Source organism: Ursus arctos, unplaced genomic scaffold (genome assembly GCF_023065955.2).
Source record: "Ursus arctos isolate Adak ecotype North America unplaced genomic scaffold, UrsArc2.0 scaffold_2, whole genome shotgun sequence".
Classification (NCBI taxonomy): domain Eukaryota; kingdom Metazoa; phylum Chordata; class Mammalia; order Carnivora; family Ursidae; genus Ursus; species Ursus arctos.
The window spans coordinates 82,754,869-82,779,411 of NW_026622874.1; the positions used below are offsets into that span (position 1 = coordinate 82,754,869).

The following is a 24,543-nucleotide window of genomic DNA, read 5'->3' on the forward strand; positions in this document are numbered from 1 at the left end:
GGCTCAATCCCACCACCCTGAGTTCATGACCTTAGCCAAAATCAAGAGTTGGCTGCGTACCGGACTGCCACCCAGGTGCTCCTGGGAAATGATTGTACTTCTAAACAATTCACATGCCAAAGAAGAAATCTGATGGAAATTAGAACATATTTAGACATAAGCAATAATAAAAACACATCCCATTAAAACATGCAGGTGCTGATTCTAAAAATTCACACGGAAGAGTACAGTGGCCAGTTCACTAGAAGTGGGGGAAATGCACGTTGAAGTAACAAGGGGATTCTGGTACGCCTATCAGTATGGAAAAAATGTTGGGACGAGTCTGGCAAGGACAAGCATCGACACAGATACGAGATGGTGGGAACCTCCAGCATACTGCTGGTTGCAGTGTCAAGGCTGCCTCTGGTCTGGGAGGCTTGTCAGCAGCTAGACAAACTGGCAAGCACACCCTCCAAGTCCGCCGTCTCTGAACACACACCATGCCACTTCCCATTAGGGGGTCATGGCGTCAGAAAGATCCTAATCAGCCTTCAGAGCAAACAAAGAGGGAACAGAATATCAAAGTGCGTTACCCGTAGTAAGATTAGGTGTCGGTTTTGTAAAAATTGTGTGTGTGTTGGTGGCAGTGTGAATGTATGCTTTCTGGGGGTCATGGTAAAGAAAAGAATCAAACAGACTCTACCATAAAGAAACCCTCACGTTTGTCCACGGGGGGGTCAAGATGAGTATTCGTAGTAGGGTTGTTAGCAATAGTGAAAATTGAAAATAACTTAAAGTGTAGTTTAAAAAAAAGTTCTATTTATCTACTTATCAGAATATGATTCTGCAGGTAAAATAACCTAGATCTCCGTTTTTCAATGTTGAAAAATCTCAAAACCCTAATGTTGAAGAGAAGGAGAGCATGGTGTTAATTTCTCTGGTATCAGTTTTAAAGCTATGTCCATACGCAGTAGAAATACTGAAACATTCACGGAAAGGATACACAGCCACTTTGGGACGTGTCTCCACCTGAGGAGAGAGGTCCAGAGAGTGGGTGGAGTGGCGTGCATGCTGGGGAAGGAGTAAGTCTTTTGTTTTATCCGTGACATTCTCTGTGCAAACAAATGACAAATACCTATTTGGGGACAAATCTGGGGAAAATGTGAACCAACTGTACAATTTGGGTTCTAGGTACGTAGCTGTTATTTACTCTATGTTTCAAACAGTTCACAGATAAAAATCTAAAAATTAAAATGACCACAATGAACGTACCTTCCGAGCGTGGCTTTCCCCGCACAGTCTCTCAAACCACAGGGCCAGCTGAATGGCCCGTGTACTTGGCTGTTTGGAAGGGGACTCTTGCTGGCATTTAGCTTGGGGGCAGGGAGACAGAATGTAAATTTATATCACACACTCCAGCAAAATCAATAGAGGTAATTTCCTGATTCAAACCCATAGATGTGCACAAAACCACCCAGATCTACGGAGGACGATACACACAGAGAGGGAGCCGGCCGGGGTCGGGGGGGGGGGGAGCAGTGGTGCTGACTGGGGGCCTGAATTATTCAGTGTCTGTCTCACGTCCCCAGCAGTTTGGGCTTCAGTTGGGGTATGGCGGCCGAAGCATGAGTTCAGGCTGCTGGACTGGCCTCGGCTCAGAGGCTCTGACAATAACAGACCCATGATGAATGATAATTGTGTTTTCTCTACATCAGTGTTTGGAAATCTGTTTATAGATTTGGATTACAAATTCTGGAAGCCTTATATGTTTAATGATTTTTTTTTTCCATTGACCTTAAAAGGCTCTGTACTATTTCAACCATGTCTCTGCCTGAATTTTGGGCATTGGGGAATGAACCCTGGTTCTGCCCTGTGGAATTAACTTTTGCAATGGAAAAAACACCCACCTGAAATATCACTTCTCCCAGCCCAAAGTCCTTGTTTTGTTCAAGGGAAAAAAAAAAAAAAGCAGGGAAGAGAAAAAGGTATTTGGGAAAAGACTTTAGTGAACGGCTGTTTTTCTCTGTTAGGCTTTATAGGACACCCATAATCCCAAACTTCATAACTGAAGTCCCTGCTGGGCGGAGAGACAATCCATAGGGTCTCATGTGTGCCTCTAGGAGACCAAAGCAACAGGCCATGAAGTTCAGTTCTAACGGATTAGAAAATATGGCGGCCGGCGGATGGCCACAAAATCAAAAGGTACAGAGTGACATACACATTAGAAGAAGAAAATTGAATTAGCAGTGACATTTTTTGGCCTGAGGCCTTATTTTTTTTTTTGGGCTGTGGAAATAAAGACAAACTTTGATCTGTTCTACTCAGAACCTGACAAAGACATCAAGGCCAGAATATTGCCTCTAATCTTATTTGCTGTTTCCACACTACATTTCCTTGGCTCCTCTGCTCCTTGAGGATGGGGCGATATCTCTGAATGGACATTTTTTAAAAAGTTTATTTATTTTTAGTAATCTCTACACCCAACGTGGGGCTTGAGCTCACGACCCCGAGATCAAGAGTTGCATGCTCTTTCCACTGAGCCAGCCAGGCGCCCTGTGAATGGACATTTTTGTGCTCCTGTTACAACAAACCCATAAAGGAAGTCAAACCAGACACTCAAAAGGCATCCCAGGATTGTTGTGGGAGGCCACCAGTGGTCTGGCCAAGGGTTTTGGTTCATGGGATTTACGTGTTCTTCCTCAGTGTTGGAAAAACCATAGCTAGCAGAAGTAAAATGTAAAAGCGGGCAAGGAGATAGCAGTGTGGCAACTATAGAATTATGAAAGACATAATAAGCAAAATTTCCTGTTCTTAAATGAAAAACGTCATTACTTTTTCAGGGAAAAACATCCATGGAAGGAGACCTGCCACTAGACACAATCTAAAAATGTCTCTTACGCCCTCACTCACACTCTCTACCTCTCTCTAAAATAAATAAATAAATCTTAAAGAAAGCCAAACACAAAAGAAAAACAAAATTGTGTATATAAAAGGGGTGGCTTGGACCTTTCCACTGCAGCAGTAAATGCCATGATAGACCCAACAGTGCCTGTATGACTTGGAGAAACGAAGGCTCTAACTACACATCCACGTTGGTATTCAGGTGTGAAGACAACACAAAAGCATGTCAGATCCTGGCAGAGGGAACGGTATTGCAAAGATCTCCAAGTAAAAAGATGGCAGCACTTTGAAACTTGCAGTTAAGAGCTGGACTTTTTTTCCCCCCCCTAAGAGTTCTAAGCAAAGGAGCAAAGTGATTCGATGGATGTTTTTTTTTTTGAAAAGATGAATCTCTAGCTTGCTGTGTGAAGAACAGACTAGCAGGCCCAAGGGTGGGGTGGGCACAGGAATGAGCAGGGTTTTGCCTGTACTGGGCAAGAAGTGATGTGGCCTGCTCTGGCACATGACCGTGGGGAAGAGAAGTAGCTGGATTTAGGATCTCTCTTATAGAAGGATGACATAAGAGGGCTTGCCGATAAGATTGCATTGTGGGTGGGGTGGAGAAGGGGAGGACAGAAGAAGAGAAGGTTTCAGGTGTGTGCATTGGGAAGATGGTTGCCATTAGCTGAAGTGAGAAACATGGGTGGAGGCACACATTTGAGGCTGAAGATCAGTGGACTGGCTTTGAACCTGTTCAAAGAGATTAAGACCTCCAAATGCTGTGGCCAGGGAAGCAAGTGGATCTGTGAGTCGGGAATCCTGTTCTCAGCCCCACACTTCTCTGCATCTCCTACAGCATTCTCTCAAACCTTTCCATGGACCCTCTAGAGCTCCTATCCTGTGATCATTAAATGCCTGTATATCCTCAGCCCCCTCTGCCCCACCCCTACTTCCTCTTCCTTTGATCTTCCTTATTCCATACATGGCACATCCACACTGAACTCTCGATCTTCACTTCTCCCCACCCCCACTTGCTTCCTCCACAGTCCTTTCCTTTCCAATTAATGGCACCTCAAAACTTCCAATTGTTGAATTCCAAAACCTTGAATTGTCAGTGACTCCTCTTTCTAACACCCCACGAAATCCAGTGGCTTTCCATATGCCTCAGAGTAAAAACCAAAGATCTTAAAATAACCCATAAAATCCTGCATGATTTGGACCCTCTGATGTGATCTCTTGCTACTCTCTCTCATTTACGTTGTTCCAACCACAGTAGCTTCCTTACTGTTGCTCAAGACTCCAAACACTTTCCAACCTTAGGGCCTTTGCACTGGCACCTCCGACTGTCTGAAATACTCTTTCTCTCTTTCCCCACTTATCCACATGACACATCCTCATTTCCTTCATGTCCTTCAAATATATCCTCTGATCTAATATAAAGCAGCATCCTTTCCCTTCTTATCACCACCTGGCATACTCCCTATCTTTGTTTACTTGTTTACAGTTTGTCCTTCTCCACCAGAATGCAAGTCCCATGAGACCCTTGTTTTGTTCTGTTTGCCTTTGTATCCCCACAGTCTAGAACAGTGCCCAGCCCATGGTAGGTGCCCTGTCAAGACTGTAGCTGTGTGTTGTTGCTGATGACTAGGAGTCAACTAATCTGGAACTTCGTCTCAATTACAACCTCATGTGACCTCCCTGAGATTCATCTGTCTTAGCTGGGAGGGGGTGATATTAATATCTGCCCTGCCTAGCTCGCTGGGCAGCTGTGAAGCTCAAATGAGTTACTCTGCCCCATAGCTTCCCTTTTGGACTTAGACATTTTCATAGGCCAGAGTTCCATGGCCAAAAAAAGCAAAGCAGGATCTGTGGAACTCATATAAAAGGATGTTTGATAACTTTCTATATAATACCCATGGTGGGGCTGGGGTGGGGGGCAGAGAGGAAGAGTAAAGCCCTAAAGAAACTAATGTGTTCTCACAGGGAATTCTCTGGCAAGTCCTGATCTTAAAATGATCAGTCCATAAAAACCGAGAGACAGGCACAAAACCAAAGATGAATACAAAAGTTGTTGAGTGTGGACAAGAATGGTTTCAGGGAGGCTGTGGGGGGAAGAAAGAGCTAAGGTTTGCAAAAATGTTAAGGATGAGAAAAATTGATTTGGGGGCACATTTGAAGCAAACAGATAAATGACAGGATGGTGCCAACAGATGACAGATTAAAAGTAGAACTCGGGTCTTACTTTGCTTCCAACAAAGAAAATGGTCTTCAGGTTTGAAATAAATCATTAAAAATGAAATTTAAAGAACAACAGAGAAAGGTAAAGAGAATCTCGTTTTATTAAATGAGGTTGAGTCCCCAGACCCCAGGTAATTGTCCACCCAACCCCCTGCTTCATTTCATGGGTCTTTTTCTACCTCCCCCCTCCCCCCACCAAGCTTGGCAACCAGGGTTCCCATCCAAGTTCTGGGCATATTCCCCCCAGTTCACCGTGCAGTCTGATGGAAGGTGGGTAGAGGAGTCTCTCCTCATCTGTGACCTGACTGGAAGGGCCATGGGCAGGTGAACACCCATGTGCTTGGGTGTGTGTGTGTGTGTGTGTGTGTGTGCACGTGCACAAGTGAGTTCCCTTAACAGGGAGGTCAGGCAGGTGTCTTCTAATGACGCTGAACTAATGGTTTATTGCCTCCAAGCATCTCCTTTACCAGAGGTAGAAGAGTTGGGGGAACATGAGGGCCATTGCTCCCCTGCTGCTAACAGGTCCAACACAGCCATACGTTTGGATTTTCATGCTTCCTGTTGAATTCTCCAAACAGCTTACAAGACCTTACCTTCTCTTCTGGAAGCCCCACAAAATATTCCTCAGGTGTAGGAAACTTTGGGCAGGTTGTATCTCTCTCTCTCTCTCTCTCTCTCTTTTTTACTATATAATGTATCTTTTTAATATTTTTGTATTGTAGTAAAATATATAGAACATAAAATTTACAGTTTTAACCAGCTCAGTGTACATGTCAATGGCATTAAGCACATTCGCCCTGCTGTGTACCTGTCACCACCATCCACCTCCAGAACTTTGTTATCTTCCCAGATTGAAATGGTACCCTTGAAACAGTCCCTCGAGGGCCCCCGCTTGTCCCAGCCCCTGGCAGTCAGCATTCCACGTTCTGTCTCTGTGAATTTGGCTGCTCTCTGATTCTATGAGGAATCACATAGTATTTGTGTTTCTGTGACTGGCTTCTTTCACTTAGCGTAACATCCTCAAAGTTCATCCGCGTGGCCGTGTGTCAGAATCTCCTTTCTTTTAAAGGCTGAATAATATTGTATCCCAATTTTAACAGGATAGATTTTCTCCCGATATCCTGTGGCTAAATGGCAGGAATGCAGACTGAGGGGTGGGATACGGAAATTGTACTGAGTCCGCGTCATGGGGGAGGAAAGCTGTCTCAGGAATCTCCACAAGACTCCTGTCCAGACTGCCCTGGACGACCTTTCTAACAATGACTTAAATGAGGACCCAGGAGGGCTGCCAAGCTAATAACTTGTGAATGACAGAAAATTGGGCCTAACAGCTCTTCTGCGGAATGATGAATATGGATTCAAAATATTTAGTATACTAGAATGATATACCGAGACCAAGGAGGTGAAATTCAGCAACAGTAAGTGCAGTATGCTAAAATTAGGTGAAAGTGCATATTGTGGGCGTACGTGCACGCACGTGCACACCCCCACACACACACACACACAAATGCAGCAGTACAGGATGGAGTAAAACCGGCCTTAGAGCAGCATGAGCAAGAGTTGTGGGTTTTAATTGACCACAAGCTCAGTCTGAGTCAACAGTGGGATGTGGTTGCCAGAAAAACAGCTAATGCGATCCAAAGGTGCATTAATAGAAACACAATGTTCGGAGCAAGGCAGGAAATAGCCCCTGTGCTGGTCTTGCTGGTCAGGCCGCCCCTGGAATGTTGTGTTCAAGTCGGCACCGTACTTTATGAGGGATATCAAAAGCCTGGAGGGCATTTGGCAGAGGGCAAACAGTCTGCAGAAGGTGCCTCATGAGGAGCAGGAAACAAATCTGGGAACTTAGCAGGTAGGACAGAAGACCTGGCAGGAGGGACACAGGAGGCAATTTAAAATTTTGTGTGGCATTGGAAAATGGAACTGTAACTCAGGGATGCAAGTTATGGCAAGGGTAAATTCTACTGAGAAGAAGAAACGCCTTATCTTAGACCTGTCAAACAATAGAATGGGTGCCTTCCGGAGTGAGTTGCTCATCATTGGAGGCAATCAACCAGCATTGTTTCAGGAAAGTGGTTCTTGGGCATTCCTGCCCCTCAGGAGAGGGAGATGTTGATTGTCAGCAGTGGGAGGAGGTGGGATTGCTCCTGGGATCTGGTAAGTACAGGCCAGGGATGCTTTTAAACATCCTATGGTGTACAGGCCAGCCCTCGGAACAAAGAATTATCCAGCCCCAACTGTTGATTGTGCCGAGCTTGAGAAACCTCAGAAGGAATTCTGTGCTGCAGCGTTGTAGAGCAGAGCCCAAGCCCCCTGGCTGGATTGGGCCTACAGGTATTTTTCTCTTTATGTCAGTGGCTAATGTTTAAAATCCTGGGATTTTACAGAAAGACTGGAATTCCAGCCCTTTCTTTAAAAAAAAAAAATCCCTACGTTTGACAATATTGGGCTCACCTTCCTACACAGCAACAGTTGCCTGGAGCTGAATAGCTGAGGTCCCTTCTGGAAGAATCTGGAGCTCTCTAGCTCACCACAGTCCTCACTTCATTGCCTGTCTGGCCACGGTAGGTGTTTGCATTTGTGATTAAGGGCAGGAACTACAGCTTTATCATGAAACGATAATCTGTGGGTAGAAGTTCTAAGACAAATACACTCATACCCGGTAGAGAAAACTTTCTATAGTCCCAAGAATTTGAACCCCTGAATGGGCTGCTTCAGGAGCGAACTCCACATTTCCGGTGGTAGTTAATGAAGAGAACTTTTAAGAAGAAATCCCTACTTTGGAATACTGGAAAGGGAGTGAGACTGAACCACAGCAGGTGTTCTTCACTCTGAGTGTTGGAAGAGAATCACATGATGGGTTTCCCCTAAGCACACAGGCCCAAGTCCCATCCCAGAAGAGTATAATCTAGAAAGGTCAGGTAAGGGCTGAGCAGGTACAAAATTGAAAAATCTTACCAGACAATGCTGGTAAGCACTCCCAGGGAAGAACCACTGAGCGAGATGGATGACCTCTAAAGCTCCAACCTCAACCTTGGCAGTGACTCAGGTCCTTAAAAAAAAAATCTACATCAACTTTCGAATACACACTGGAAACATAAAGGACCTGATCACCATGGGTCGGCGAAGGTGAGGGTAAGCTTGAAGCGGCAAGATTGTCAGATTCAGTCCTAACACTGAGGCCTGAAGGGATTCAAGGAAAGAACGGTTTTCAAGGTTCTAGCACATTTCCTGACACATCTGACACGTGATGTTTGCTTAAATAACGTCTCAGAAAGCCGTTTATATGCTTGCATGAGTTTTTAGCTTCAAGCAACAGATACTGACACTGCCTGCTTTAAGCTAGAAAGAATTCCATTAAATGGGTATTAGAACAGTGGAAGAAGGCTTTAAAATATGCCTGCCTTAATAAAGCATGATACATGAGTGCAATGACTTATTATACGGCCATTAGAAACTATCATACAGATTAAAATGAATACATTTAGTGGGTGTGTGAGGATGTCCACAATACAGGGCTCTGTGAGAAAATGGTTATAGAACAGGATGTAAGATATGATACAACTCATTTTCATAACAACATATATTTATATTAGTACTTAGATACCAGATCTGGGGAAAAATCTGAACCTTGACCTAAACCTCATATTTTATACAAAAATTAACTGAAAACAGATCATCAACATAAAAATGTAAACCTATAAAAACTTTTAGGAAAAAAAAAAAAGACATGAGAGAAAACCTTCCGGATCTAGAGCCAAAGAGCTCTGAGACCGGACGCCAAAAGCCCAGTCATAAAAGGAAAGATGATAAATTTGACCTCATCGAATTACAAACTTCTGTTTTGCAAAGGAACTGTGAAAAGGATGAAAATACAAGCTGCAGATTGGGGACAGTGGTTGGGAGTTGGACTCAGGCAGCAAGATGTACAAACCATGCATCCAACAAAAGACTAGTATTTAGAATATATAAGGAACTCTCAAGACCCAGCAGTCAACAAACAAAAAATGAGAGAATGGGCCAGACATGAAAAGACTTTTCCCCCAGTAGGATATGCAGATGAAAAATAAGCCCACGAAAAGATGTTCAATGTGATTAGCGATCAGGGGGATGTAAGTAAAAACCACAATAAGGTACCACTAGTTACCTAGCAGAATGGCTAAAATAAAAAAATCGTGACAACAGCCAATGCTGGTAAGGATGCAGAGAAACTGGATCGCTCACATAGCAGAAGAGAGGACGGCTAGTCTGGAAAACAGTTTGGCAGTTTCTTAGAAAGTCAAGACGCAACAACCATAGGATCCAGCAATTCAGCTCTTGGGCATTTATCCCAGAGAAGTGAAAATGTATGTCCGCATAAAAATCCGTACGGAGAATGTTCACAGCAGCTCTCCTTGAAATTGGCAAAATTGGAAAACCCAAATGTCCTTCATTGGGTGAATGATTAGAGAAATGGTTACATCCACACTAGGAAATACTACTCAGGCTCACTTTAAAAATACCTAAGTATAAAAGGAGGGGATGATCTAAAGAAATGTTACAGAAGTAATCCTATTGTTGGTACACAGGTAGGGCAGAAATTACGGAGGTGCCGGGTAAGTGACTGAAATTCAAGGCACACTACCCTGGCATCTGCCCAATTCCCTGCTGTCTCTCTCTAAGGAGTTGGAACACGGTGCACAGGGCACAGAAAATTAAAGAACCCCAGTAAATACGGTCCACATCTTTCCTCCCCTTTTATTCACTCATACTTAGAAGGAGGGGGGATTCTAGACATTAATACATCACTGCCTCTGTATATTAATAAATGATCTGAAATGAGCAATGGTCCTTGGAGCTCCCAATATCATTAGACGGGGGTTGGGGTGGGTCTGGAGGCAGAGATAGGGCTGGGGGAGGGATTAGGGAAGAAGCAGTCGCCGATGAAAATAAAGAAGCATTTTCAAGGTCTGCAGCTAAACCTCAAGCCATCACCGGATAAGCAAGGAAGTGCTCGAAAGTTGTTTGTGTGAAATGGAGTGTAAACTGCAAACATGTTATAGAGGTGGAGGGGAAGGGACAGAAGGAGGGACCCACAGAGGAAGCATTAGCCTCCACCCTACGTGGGAGACTGTAGGAGTTTGGCGGCCCTTATTTATACGATACCAGATAACACTGCAGCTCACACTCCGTGTGTTTGCCGCCACGTCTCCAACAACAGATGGAGGTAATAAAGAGGCTAAAAATGGAAACACGAACTGGTGTGTAGCTTTGTTATGGCAGTTTGTCACAGAACAGTCAAGAATCCCTTGCCAGTAAGTGTGCTTGTCAAGGTCGCCCGTGACCTCTTTGGTATTAAATCTAACAGACATTGGCTGGCCGGGCCGTAGCCAGGCCGGGGAGGCCAGTCTCTTGGGGCATGAGGTTGGCCGCTGCCCACTTGCGATCAACCGGGCTCAAGCAATGGTTTGGCTTCCCTGGGGCTTCCGGAGGCCGTTAGTTCCAGCTTTGGTCAATAGCCTATGTAATTAATCAACTTAAAGGGAGTGCTGGTTAGCAATGGTTCTTGACCCTGGCTGAACACTAGAATCACCTAGGGAGCTTTAAAAATAATACCAGGCCTAGACCTCACCCAGGACCAGTCAGTGGGGCTGAATATAAGCCATTTTTTAAAAACACCCCAGGTGATTCTTTTGTGCAGCCCAGCTGAGAGCCAACAGGCTAGATCATTAAGGGGCCAAGTTCAGACACACATGAGGGATGCCAATCTTGTTCCTGCTCTAATCTGTGACCTCCTACCTCTTCCTAGTACACTCTGAATTGGGGTGGAGACAGGATTGGCACTGAGAGAGCAGGAGACCAAAATTTATTGAAGCAAAAACCAACGGATGCAGTTTTAAGATTGCTTCTAATTTTATATTAATTTTGCTCTAATGAACCAATCAACTTATGTGCAAACCTCCGTATGGATCCATAATCTGTTTTCTTGGGATAAACTCCTACTCTGATTAAAAAGGTATGGATATCTAAAGTTCAATAATTCAAAAATTATTGGCCAACTTGGTAATAAATTCTATTTAATATTATTTTACTTTGCACTTTAATGTTCATTCCATTTATATATTATTATTTGTATTTCTTTTTTGAAGTGGCTTTTCATGGGCTTTGACCCGTTTTTCCATTGTGGTGTTCATTTTTTACTGATTTTTAAATACTCTTTATATATGACAGTATTGGTAATATATGGTATATTAATATATATTACGGTATGACTTGCATGTCATGCACATCGCCAATATTTTTCTTGGTGCATTTAATTTTGAGACTTTTAGGTATAGAAGTGTAAATTGTGTATGGAGCCAAATTTCCCAGTCTCATCCTCCTTAGTATCCTTTCACTATTTTTAGGTTTATCAAGTTCCTTTTAATTTAAATTGTTCTTGTAATTATTTTATGGCCTAATTTCCAACATTAAATACTTTGATTCATCTGGAATTTCTTTTGGCAAAGAAACTGCCTTAATTTCAACACCCAAATGGCATCTCCATCATATACTGGACATAAGGGCCCAGTTGTGATCTTTCTCTTTTGCCCTGCTGATCATTTTGTCTGTTCTAAGATCATACTGTTTTAATACTGTCACTTTATCATTTAAGATCTTGTAAAAAGTACAGTTGACCCTAGAATAACATGGGTTTGAACTATGCAGGTCCACTTAAAGGTGGATTTTTTTTTTTTATGAATAAAGTCTAGTACTGTGAATGTATTTTCTTTTCCTTAGGACTTTCTTTCTTTTTTTTTTTTTTTTTAAGATTTTATTTATTTATGCGACAGAGAGACAGCCAGCGAGAGAGGGAACACAGCAGGGGGAGTGGGAGAGGAAGAAGCAGGCTCCCAGCAGAGGAGCCCGATGTGGGACTTGATCCGGGAACGCCGGGATCACGCCCTGAGCCGAAGGCAGCCGCTTAACGACTGCGCTACCTAGGCGCCCCTCCTTAGGGCTTTCTTAATAGCATTTTCTTTTCCCTAGTTTACTTTATTGTAAGAATACAGTATAGAATACATGTAATTTACAAAATATGTGTCACTATATTATAGGTAAGGCTTCTGGTCAACAGTAGGCTATTAGTTGTTAAGTTGGGGGGAGTCAAGGGTTATACATGAATTTTTGACTGTGGGGGGGACTGGTACCCCAACCCCTGTATTGTTCAAGGGTCAACTTTGTATCATTCTTATTTTTATTTTCAAAAGCATTCTATTCTTTGATTCTTGCTCGAATAAGTATTTTAGAAACTCTTATAAAATTATTACAAAATTAATGAATATTAAGACAATATTGTTTGCAAATATTGAGAAATAGATCTATGGAACCAAAAGAGAGTCCACACATGGGAAACATAGTATGTTTTTAAAAAGATTTTATTTAGAGAGAGAGAGTACGTGTGTTTGAGCAGGGGTAGGAGCAGAGGGAGAGGGAGATAATCTCTAGCAGAATCCTGGCTGAGTGCAGAGTCCGATGGGGGAGTTTGATATCATGACCCTGAGTGGAAATCAAGAGTCCCACACTCAACCATTTGAGCCACCCAGGCGCCCCAGGAAACTTAGTATTTTATATCTGCAAGAGAAGAGAGGACTATTGAGTCACTGATTTCAGACATGTGCTTATCTAACTGGAAAACATTAGAGCGCTACCTCAGATTATATACAAAAATGAATTCCGGGAAAACTGGCAAACTCCGTGAACAGTCAATTTATAGACAAGGAATCCTAAATGGCCAAGGAACATATGAAAAGAATCTTACCCACAGTGATAATCAGGGAAATGTATATAAAAACAATTAGATATCATTTTTCTTCTGTATGATTGGCAAAATTACTTTTAAAATATAATCTCTTAATACGTAGAGTTGATGAGGCTGAGGGGGAATTGCTGGGAGGGTACGGATCAGTGAAGTCAATTTGGGAGGATCTATCAAAATTTAAAACACCCTATGACCTAGTGGACATACTCACAGAAGCAGCAGCACGTGCACACAGTAAGGGCAGGGAGAGGCAGGGCTCTAGCAGTTGCTAAGATACTGAACTACTTCCCTTTCAGTTGGTAGACAGTCCCCACCTCACGTCCTGCAACGGCCCTTGACTCTCACTGCCCAGGCCACTTTAACCTTCTCCTCCCCCCCCCACCCCCAATACTCTCCCGTGATCAACAACTGAAGAGCTGGCGTCAAAGCCAGAGATTAGCTCCTAGATCCCCTTCCAGCTCCGGGCCCAGGGTCTATTCAAACCAACAGAACCTAGTCACATTCCCACCCATCCAGAACTAGAGTGCCTGTCCCAGCTTTCCTCGCAGCCAGGGGTAGTCACGTGGTTGAATTCCAGCCAATGAGAGGTGAGCAGACGTTATCGTGGGACTTCCGGGAAATCTCGGCAGGGAGGGTGAACACCCTCTTCTCCTTCCTCCGTGCAGTCACCAAGATGGAGGAGGTGCTTATGGAGACCACAGCACCCAACTTCAACCACAAGCAGGGGGGACACATCCAGGGTTACCAAGACCTAGAAGCTCAGGCGCCTGGTGACTTCACGGTGCCTCCATGCTGACTCAGACCACTTCCTTCTGGACTTCCTTTAAATTAGACAAATGAGTATCCTATTCAAATTGCCGCTACTTTGGGTTTCTCGGTTATAGGCAGCCACATCTAGTCACAATGGGTACAAAGCTAAATGCCTATTAACAGGGAAATGGCTAAATCAACCACGATATCTAAACAATATAAATTGTAAACAACCGGAGGCATCATGTAGTTGATGAAATACTTTGCAGAGGTCGAGATAAATTTACAGACATTACCATGTCTAGTGAAAAAAGCAAGGGGCAGAATAATCCTCATCCATGTACTCTCGGCTCCAAACCCCTAATACACTCGGCCGGGTTTTCCTAGTTTTCTAGACCGGAAAGCACAGAAGAAAGACGAAAGGTATACTACGTAAGCTGTGCCAATGTTAGGAACTGTTGGAGAGAGGAGAAAAATTGCTGGGGGATGGTCAAAGGGCCCCTTACCTTTGGCTCCGCCATTCTACCTTCATGCAAAACAATGATTCATGTACTACCCGTATGGTACAAATTAATTAGGTTTCCCACCTACCCACCAGCTGATCTTCTTTGTTTACTGGCCTGCTGCTTGCTGCCTGCAGGGTCCACATGTGAGAGCTGTCAGAGCTGAAGACTCAGACTTGGAGGGGCAGCCTCTTCGGCACACAGAGATTAGCTCGAGAGCCACCACCTAAGTGCTTTGTGTTGGAGAAGTTCAGGGTTCTTTTAGAACTCCTCTGTCACACAGATCGTACTGCTTACAATAGCACTGCGTCTAAAAGAATGAAATAAAGGTATTAATCTACAAGGACAAAGAAAGTGAGAGGACACAAGAGCTAATGAGAAATTACAATAAAACACTGGAAGCACTGCTTGGCACGGCAGAGCCCAGAAAGTTGAACTGAACACTGAAAACAGGAACGACTGCCTGAGAGGATTGTCAAAAGCTAGGTATTCGGAGGCATCGGGTGCTGCGGGAAGCAGGGGAGAGGTACCGGGCTGAGCAGCCGGCCCCCTAGGTATCACCTGCCATGCACGTGACTGGGAACACGTGCTGCCCACTCTGCAGTCACTTGTTCTACAGAAAACTTGACTCAGCTGAGCTCCAGGCACGGAGATCTCACACACAGTGCAGAAAAAGGAGAGGTGTGCTGGTATGAGCCAAGGGGAGAGGTTCAAGTCAGCCTCTTATGGGGTATTTATTCCTGGGTCCCCTGCCAGAGTCTTCTGATTATTTCTCATTCTGGAATGAGGCCAATTCTGAGACTCCTCATTGTTTGAGAATAGTAGGGAGGCCGGGGGGATGGGGTGGAGGGGAATGATCTGGGCAGCTGGCGGTTTTATTTTGGGTTTACTATCTCCCAACAATTCTTACCAGGTTGGCAATTCTTTAGCCCCTGGGGCAGATCCTCCCTCTGGATGAGCTGAGAAGCCACAGAGGGCTTTCAACAGAAGGCTCCCTCACATTGTTGAGAAGATGTTAGGAAGACCGGGTGGGGGCTAGATGGATCCGTTTCTGGTCAGGAAAAGAGAAACACTCTAGGTATTTCAAACAGAAATGATTTAATATAGGAGATTGGCTCTAAAAGTACTGGAAGGGCAGATGGGCCAAAAGGGAAGGATGGAAGTTACTGCAAAATGAGTAAGTGCAGGAGCCGCCCCCACCCAGGCTGGGGAAGCAAAAGGGAAAATGTTAGCAGAGCCCACGACTGCTACATTGCTGTGCTTTCTGGAGCACTGGCAACTGTCTGCAGCCACAGGGACCACAGCTGCACCCGCCCAGCAGCAAGCCAGGCCGTCACACTCCTACCGCTATTGCAGGATCCTCTAGGCCCCCAAAGTGTCTAAGAGGTGGAGGGTCTGCTATACCTGTGAGTTCTGTGCTACCGAGGCCACAGGGATGCCCACTCAGCCTCCAAGCTCCTCGGACAAATTCGAAGCCTACCAGGATATTAGCAGTGGACGTGGTGAGAGGCAGTCAGATTCAATATATATTTTGAGGGGGGAAACAACAGGATGTGCTCACCAGTCAGATGTGGGGTATAACAGAGAAGTCAAGGCTAACTCTAGATTTTTTAAAAAAGATTTTTATTTATTTATTTAGATTTTGTTTATTTGACAGAGAGTGTGTGGGCACGCACACACACGAGCAGGGGGAGCGGCAGGCAGAGAGAGGGAGAAGCAGGCTCCCCGCTGAAGAGGGAGCCCAATCTGGAGCTCAATCCCAGGACCCTGGGATTATGACTTGAGCCAAAGGCAGATGCTTAACTGACTGAGCCACCCAGGTGCCCTTAAAGATTTTTATTTATATATTTGAGAGAGAGTGTGTGAGGTAGCACAGTGATGGGAAGGGGAGAGGGAGAAGCAGACTCCATGCTGAGCAAGGAGCCCGACATGGGGCTCGATTCTAGGACCCTCAGCCGAAGGCAGATGCTTTAATTGACTGAGCCACCCAGGCACCCCTAACTCTAGATTATTCTTGGCTTGAGCAAATGGAAGATGAGAATTGCCATTTACATCGATGACCAAAATTACAGTGACAGCAGGTTTTAGGGAACTAGTAAGAGTTTGGTTTGTGACATGTTTAGGGGGAGATGCCTGTTAGCCATCCAGGCAGACGTGTCTCAGTAGACATTCCAGGGAAAGGAGCTACGAATCTGAGATGCAGTAGTATACAAAGGGATACACACACCAGGAAACCTCCGGTGTCACTAAGGGAGGGAGTGTTGATAGGAAAGAGATAATGTTCAAGGACCAATCCTTGGGGTACTCCCAAGTGAGAGGTCAGGGAGGTAAAAAGAAGCCATCAAAGGAAACTTAGGAAAAGCAGAAAAGTGAGAAAAACACCAGAAGGATGTGGCATCTTCCAATCCTGGTGAACAGAGTTTTGGGAAGAAAAGTGGGTTGGCAGTGCCATGTGCTGTGTGTAGGTCAAGTCCCAGTAAGATGAAGAATTGGCTTGGGTTTTGCACAATGGATGTCAGTGGTGACTTCCAGAAGAACTGCTTCAGAGGGGAGGTGGAAACATAAGCTTGACTGGGATGGGATCAGGGTGAGGAGATGGAGAGAGATGGGGAGGAGTGAGGAGAGTTCACTCTTGAGGAGCTGAGCTATAACAAGGAATGAAAATGGTGCTCCAGTTGGAGAGAAAGGGTGAGGTCAAGACAGGGTTGCTTTCCTCTTTTCTTTTGAAGATGGAAGAGATACCAATTTATTGATACACTGAAGGGAAGGACCCAGTGGAGAGGGGACACTGATAACGAGGGAGAAAAAGGTAAGGCTTGCTGGAGTCACATCCTTGAGTAGACTGGAGCAGACTGGAGAGAATACACAAACAGAGGGTCTGGCCTGATCAAGGAACATAGACCATGAACTCCTATTCACCAGAGAGAAAATAAAGTATATGAACATAACTACAGGCGGGTGGGTAGAGGTGGCAGTAAGAGTTCTCTTCCAGTTGCTTCTATTAGCCAGTGAAATATGGAGGAAGCAAGGCCATCAGATGATTAGGATGGGGCGGAGCTGTTTCAGGATTGAGAAGAGTAGAGAATGAACCAAATAGTTATATGAGAACCAAGAATGAATGGACGAGGGAAATGTAACATGATTGCCAGGAAATGTGAAGGGTCCACTTGAGGTTAGAAATGATGAATTTTAAGTGGGACTAGTCATCACGCTTGTGCATTTGCTGTGTTCAGCTGTGTGGGTGCAGGCATGGGCAGAAAGTTGATTTTAACCAGAAAATATAGCACAGTGAGAGAGGGTCAAGGGAGTAGATGGTATACGCAAAAAGTGACTATATATCATGTTTATCTGTGCAGAGGGGGCATAGGGGGGTGTTCAATGAATAGAAAATTCAGTCCTTTAAGATAAGTTATTCCATGTCCTCATGCTAAAATTATTGTCCTCCAGGTAGAGGGGTCTTTGGGGGTATTACCTATTTCTCTAACAAGCATTTACTAAACACTTGTCATGAACTAGGTCCAGAATGGATATGTGGTTACTTCCCTAGAAGCATTTAAAGTATCAGGAAGATAAGCTGGATCCAAAGTAGGAGGGATCTTAGGTGATTACTGAGAACACAGGGTGACTTTATTTTATTGTCGATAAAATTTTTAAGTAGGTTGAAAGATGCAGATCTAGTTGAAAAGTACATATCTCTATCAATCAAAATAAGCAAAATCCATCCATGGATGGATGTAATTGAAAAGTTTGCAATATAGTAATGGTTAATATTTATTGTGGGCTTACTGTTAGCCAGGCTCTGTTCTAAGTGCATTACATTTATAATCTTGTTTAATCTCCCTAGCAGAGCCAGGATTTGAACTCAGGCAGCCTGTTTGCAGATACTGCACTCCTAACCACTATGCTTTACTGTCTTTGAAGAGACAGCTTCAGGCACAGCTGGATCCAGGATCCACACTATTACTGGGACTCAGCCTTTCCCTTTCACTCTGCTTACTTACATGTTGAATTATTTCACAAGCGTGTTAGGTTCTCTCCATTCATGGTAGCTGCAAGCTTACCCCATCCTTAGAAAGTAAGCAGCTATTTCCTCTTTCTGAAAGTACTAGACCTACATAGGTCTGTATTTAATGATATAAAATAGATTCACAATATTGTCAAGTAAAAAAGCATTTTACAAAACAGTAGATATGGGCTGACCCATAAACTAACAAACACGTGTGTGGAAGGATGTAAAAAACATTAGTGATAGTTATTTCTGAGTATTGTTATTTGGGGGACTTATTTCTTTTTGCTTCTCAGGATTTTCATTTGTTCTACATTCAGGATAATATAATCTATAATAATAATGTTGAAGAAAACAGAAAACTCAATACAAGCAAACAAATATATCTGCTTAAGTTGTTCTCTGTAGCCAGGTACTGTTATATATACCACTAAGATCTGCATTTCAGAAATGGATAAATTGGGGGGTCATCAATGGCGACATTCCCATCTGCTTCCATTTGGTTAAAGACAAGGAGACGAGAGGGAGTAAGTATCTCCAGGTACTCTGGGTCAGCTCTACCACATTATAGGACAAGGTTAGTATCTTCCCCGACATTACAAATAATCCACTTTGGATAAATTTTGAAATGAAATATTCTTTCTTGGAAGCCCTAACAGGGTAATAGTGGTCTGTGGTCCATCAAGGAGGAGAAAGGAGATCAGGAATCCAAGGGAGTCCCAACATGAATACGCAGCCCAGATTCTAAGTACCAGGCTGATCTGGAACTAGCTGTTTAGTCCCTGGCCCCCAAGGGGTTTATAGTTACATTAAGAAGGCAAGATGGTAAGATAAGGTGAGCAGAAGATTGTGTGGGTTACATGACACAGGATGGGGGGTGGGGCACGAAACAGTGCTGACCCAAGGGAAGGCTATGTGGTGAAGCTGATCAGCCTCCCCATTTGGGCTTTTATTTTTTTTTTAAGTTTGTTTGATTGATTTTAGGGGGGAACGGGGGGAAGAGCGTGCGTGCAGGGGCGGGGGTGGAGGAAGAGGGAGAGAAGGATCTCAAGCAGACTCCTCACTGAGCGAGGAGCCCTACTCAGGGCTGGGTCTTATGACCCTGAGATCATGACTTGAGCCAAACTCAGGAGTCAGACGTTTACTGACTGAGCCACCCAGGCTGCCCATTCATACATTTTATTTTATTTTATTTTGCACTCGTTTCCCCCTTCTCCAGCCTGCAGCAATTGGAGAACATGGAAAAATCAACCTCCTTGAGATGGTTTCCATATTTATAAGACAGGGATACTAATAAGCCTGATCTTACTGGTTTATTATGAGGATTAAATCAAGTACTGCATCTAATGCTTAACCCAGTGCCTGGTGCTGACTAAATGCTCAGTACATCGTGCCTATTATGATGATGATACTGCCAACAGCACAAGTATACCAACGTGGAGACGACAGAGGTTGGGAATCTTACAAAGTACTAAAAATCAACTATGGTTCCTGGCCTTCCTGATTCGGTTCCCTTCTACAGGCAGCATCTGGTCCCTTGAACTTTCGCCCTCTGACTTTAGCCAGAGAAGGGAGCACGTGGAAAACCTTCTCTCATCCTCACTCCTAAAGGTAGAATATTCACGCACACCCTCCGGCTCAGATGTGAACTCTGCACCTCACACAACCCACAAGACCGTGTGAGTCCATTTCACAGTCCTTCACCTCTTAGGAACCACCCTCTTTGGAACATTTTCTCACATTTTACAAAACTTGGCTCTAGGCGGAACAGAATGGAAACTTATGCGGAAATACAACTGAATAATAAGGCTTGATTGGGTCCAAAGACTTACGGGAAAGAAAATTTCCTTGTTTAGTAATTTCAAATTCAAGGTCTTAAATGCAGGGTGTAAGCGTGGAAGGGAAGATTCAAGAGAATGCTGATGCGAAAAAGCAAACGAAGACTCAGGAAGGAAGGCAAGAGAAGGATCTGGGTCCTGTGGTTGCTATTCTGTTTATGCGTCCTGTTCCCCCGCCGCCTTCATTCTGTGAGTGACTGCTAAGTTCTTTCTGGTGAGCTATTCCAAATCTCTCTTTTTGCTTCTGTTAGCCAAAGTCAGCCTCTGTTGCTTGCAACTCAGTAGCCCTTCCTGGTTTATAAATAAAGGGGGTAAAAAGGCAAGAAAACAAGGTCCAAAGAAGAAGAGAGAAGATGGAGAAAAGTAGCTGAATCTGAGGACTGTGTCTGATTTTTGACACAGTCTGGGCATAATCCTCCCCAATGCTCTCAAAGAAGAATCATGGTACTTCTGGAAAAAAGAGAGGGGTGGGGGATGATGAGCAGGCCATGTCCACTGTCTCACTCCTGAAAAACTCTACCCAAATCATGGTCACTAGTCTGGGTGGAAAATTGAAGAGGCAAATCTGCCTGGCTCTGATGGGCTGGAATACCCAGGCATTTCACAGCTTATGAATTCAAAGATAAAAATAATTTTTAAATTGAGCCAAGTGGAGAACGATGAGAAATAACTACACTCATTTTTTTTTTTTTGCAAGAAAAAAGTTCTTGTCGGAGTGGATTAATCCACATTTAACCTTGTAATTCTAACAATGAAGTGCAGAAATAACAGGTTCACAATGCGAAAAACTGTCGAAGGTCTATCTTAGAGCTCCTTCCAGCATATTTGTTTTGACATTATTATTAAAAACGTGAGTGAAAAATTAATTAAACTGTAATCAAACACACGGAGATGACATAATGCCAACAGAGTGGTTCATGCCTTGAATAATGGAACCCCGGGAGGTTTTCCTAGTTAATCCCAACTCCCCAGTTTACAGCTGAGAAAACCGAGGCTCAGAAAGGTCAACCCACTTGCCCAAGGTACACCCGGAATCAATTCAACCTTTCTACTACGTTTTCTTTTTGAATAAATGAAAGCTGCGTTGTGATTCAAGAGTCAAGTAGACATTTGTTAAAAACTGGATCAGTGAGCTGATGAGACAAGATAAATTTTAATCAGGTCAGATGTGTAAGGACCTACATGTTGGGTCCAAAAAAGCCCACTGTAGAAGCACAGTATGGGGTAGATATGCCTTAATCAGTAGCACTTGTAAGAGACACTTAGAGATGGAACTTGGCTGTGAGCTTGAGATGTCAGCAGTGTGATGTAGCTACAGGAAAAAGATAATGGAGTCGGAGGTGGCATTACTAGAGGCAGAGTTTACAGAAGGGAGGTGAGCATCCCAGTGAACTTTTCAACCTACACCTGGAAGTCCTCATTGGGTCCCAGGTATCAGGTTTTAGAAGTAATATAAATGTGTTAGTTCACACGTGGGAGAGGAGCCTAGGATGGAATGCTGTTAGGAATGATCAAAGAAGAGAGGGATTTGTAAAGCACTGTCATCAGAGCTTGAATCCTGGAGTCAGGTTAACCCCAGCCCTGCTGACTACTGATTATGTGTTCATTAAGCCTTAATCTCACTGTCTGTAAATTAGGAATTATAAATGAATACCTATCTCCAAAGTATAAGGAGGTAGTGCATGTCAAGTGATACGCACATTCTGGCACCAAACAAGCACTCAATAAATGTTAGCTACTATGCGAATTAAGGAAGGGAGGTGATGTGGGGATAACGGTAACAAACTCATAGGCTGTGGTTGATATTAAGTGAGTTAAAGTGGGGAGGGCTTGGAACAAAGTTGGTAGTTATGATCTGTAGTAGAAGGATTGGCCTAAGGTTTCTAGGATGGGCCGGGTTTAGGGACAAAATATTCCCTGGTTTGGGCTAAGGTCCACAGAGCCTGATCAGGTTATTCCCTGAAGAAGGATGTTTAGTTTGTGGGGGAGACAGTAGAGGGGATGGTGGGCATTCAGACATTCTGTGGGGGTATCACTTGGTGAACACCTGGGCACGGGGATTTGGCATTGCTGTGGGGTGACAGCTTAGTTCTTGGGCACTGTCATTTAGGTTTGCTCTGATCCACTAGTGTGGTCACTCGGGGCAACACTGGGGTTGGTCACACATGCCTGTTCTGGACATGGTCACTGTGGGCCACTACTTGGGAATCATTCGAAGTGGAACTGCTCCTGGATCAGTCCTCCCCTCTGTCTCCTCCTCCTCGTGCCCCTGGGTGAAGTCTGCATCATCCTGGACCTTAGGGACGCTGTGGGACCCCAGAACAGCTCCCCAGGGAGTAGTCCGCCGCTAGGGGGCGGCCGCTAAGAGAAGAACCGGCCCCGCGCGGAGTCCGCTCCTTTGGGGCTCACTCTGCCGCCACGTCCCGGGAACAGTGGGGTGGGGGCGCATGCTTCAGGGGTGTGAGACAGAGCGAGCCGCCTGGGTATGAGTCAGCGCGCGGGGGGCTAGGGAGCTCCGTGAATAGTCACGGAATCTCACTCACGCTCGGCTCCTCCACCCATCCGCGTCTAGAGCGTGTGTCCCAGTCCCGCGCGTGTGTGCGCACAAGGCACGATGTCCGATTCCAGGCTGTGTGTCTGGTGAGATGGGGATGAGGGGGACAGGGTAGGGTCCCTGTCGGTGTTTCCACGCCCATGTGGGGTGAGGGGGTGTGTCCTGGTCAGGGTACGTGTGTACCTGTGTGTGTGCGTGCGTGTGTGTCAGTGTGGCGGGACCGTGTATCAGTGTAGAGTGCTTGCATCTGCGCCCGGGTGTGGATGTTGGCGCAACCTGGACCGGGGTTCCCAGCCCTGGGGGTGGTGGGGGCGTCTAGCTTCCTGGAGGAGTAAATGCCTCGCCAGACCAAGCCGGCCAGGGCTCCTCAGGGAGGGGCCTGCGCTGGGAGGGCCAGAGATAGTGCGTCCCTGGGAGGGGCAGGAGAGTGGGGGCGTAGGGGGCGGGCCAGGTCCCAGGGCGGGGCGCGGGCTCGGGGGACCCGCGCGGCTGACGTCAGGCGACTCCTTAAATAGAGCCGGCAGCGCGCGCGGCTCGGCATTTCTCGAGGAGCCCGAGCAGGGCCCGCGCCAGCGCCACCGTCCGTTCCACCCGCCAGCCCGCGCGGCCGCGCCGCTGCCGAGCGTTCGGGGCGCCGCGCTCCAGGGACCAGTAATGGAGCTTCGGGCGCTGGGCGCGCTCCGAAGCCGGCGCACGTGAGACCCGAGGAGCGCCGCCCAGAGCCCCGTGGCCCCGGACGGGGAGATGTGGGACGCGCAGCCGCCTGTGCCCCGAGGAGCCGCCGCCCCCGGGATCCCCGGGCATGGTGCGCGCCCCGGCCGGCAGCGCCCGGAGAAGACGGCGCCCCCCACGCCCGACCCGCGGGGCCGGGGCAGCGCCGCGCCAGCCCTCTAGGCGGCCGTAGGGCCACAGCAGCTCCGCCGCCGGCGCCCCCCGGAAACCATGACCCCCGGCGCGGGCCCATGGAGCCATGGCCTATAGGGTCCTGGGCCGCGCGGGGCCAGCTCAGCCGCGGAGGGCGCGCAGGCTGCTCTTCGCCTTCACGCTCTCGCTCTCCTGCACTTACCTGTGCTACAGCCTCCTGTGCTGCTGCGACGACCTGGGCCAGAGCCGCCTCCTCGGCGCGCCTCGCTGCCTGCGCGGCCCCGGCGCGGGCGGCCAGAAACTTCTCCCGAAGTCCCGCCCCTGCGATCCCCCGGGGCCCACGCCCAGCGCGCCCGGCGCTCCCAGCGCGCCCGTCGCTGCCGCGCCAGCCGCTCGCCTCCCAGCTGTCAACCACTCGGGCTCGCCCAGGATGGGCACCAAACGGCTGCCCCAAGCCCTCATCGTGGGCGTGAAGAAGGGGGGCACGCGGGCCGTGCTGGAGTTCATCCGCGTGCACCCGGACGTGCGGGCCTTGGGCACCGAGCCCCACTTCTTCGACAGGAACTACGGCCGCGGACTGGACTGGTACAGGTAAGGAGGGGGCGCCCCACTCCGCGCGCCAGGTCCCCAGTCGGGTCCATCCTTAGGGCCTCCTCTTGCGTCTTCTCTCCCCCTTAATCCGGCTCGTTGTGTGGGTTTAGGCTGACACGTGGGGGGACTCCGGCAGGATTTACTTAGAACTTCCCAGGTTTGGTGTAGACCATGCACTTTCTCGAACGGCTAAGGGCAGTTGTTTCTGGAGGCGCCGGATGTGAAGGGGGATCTCTAGCCAAACCTCAGGGTGAGCTGGTGGGCCTCCTCCTTGTCCAGCCTCTGGGGTGGAGCGGGGGGCCCGGGGAAGGGGGCCGTCTCCTGACCTTCACTGATCTTTCCAGGCATCTGAAGGACCCTGAGCAGGGAAGGTCAGAATAGGGCCCCCTTGCGGCAGGGCTCCGCGCTTGGTGAGGTTCCCTGGCCCAAAGAGAGGTGTGGGGATGAGGAAGGTCCCTTCTGGAGGGTCATTCCCAGCTCCAGATATTTGTTGCTGTGCCTTGGCTGAGAGCCCCCAGTCGCTCTGACCCTGGGTTAGTGGTCTTGGGTAGTGGAAAGGA

The 24,543-nt window shown here is 46.4% G+C and overlaps 1 protein-coding gene and 1 long non-coding RNA gene across 3 annotated transcripts in view; one reads left to right on the plus strand and one right to left on the minus strand.

Moving 5' to 3' along the window:
* Positions 1 to 12,478: 12,478 nt before the first annotated feature.
* Positions 12,479 to 23,715, minus strand: LOC123001962 (uncharacterized). Of its 2 annotated transcripts, none has more exons than XR_006411361.2 (4): positions 23,595 to 23,715; positions 15,041 to 15,181; positions 14,219 to 14,440; positions 12,479 to 13,698 (listed from the first exon to the last, which is right to left on the minus strand). It is a non-coding gene; the product is annotated as an uncharacterized LOC123001962 (long non-coding RNA). The 2 variants fall into 2 exon arrangements; XR_006411363.3 differs by having other exon boundaries at positions 14,223 to 14,440; positions 23,595 to 23,714.
* Positions 23,086 to 24,543, plus strand: part of HS3ST2 (heparan sulfate-glucosamine 3-sulfotransferase 2) — an 85,400-nt gene continuing 83,942 nt past the window's right edge. The window contains exon 1 of the mRNA XM_026515599.4: positions 23,086 to 23,983. Coding sequence (XP_026371384.2) covers positions 23,499 to 23,983 — 485 coding nt within the window. The 5' untranslated portion in view covers positions 23,086 to 23,498. The remainder of the gene's footprint in view (positions 23,984 to 24,543) is intronic.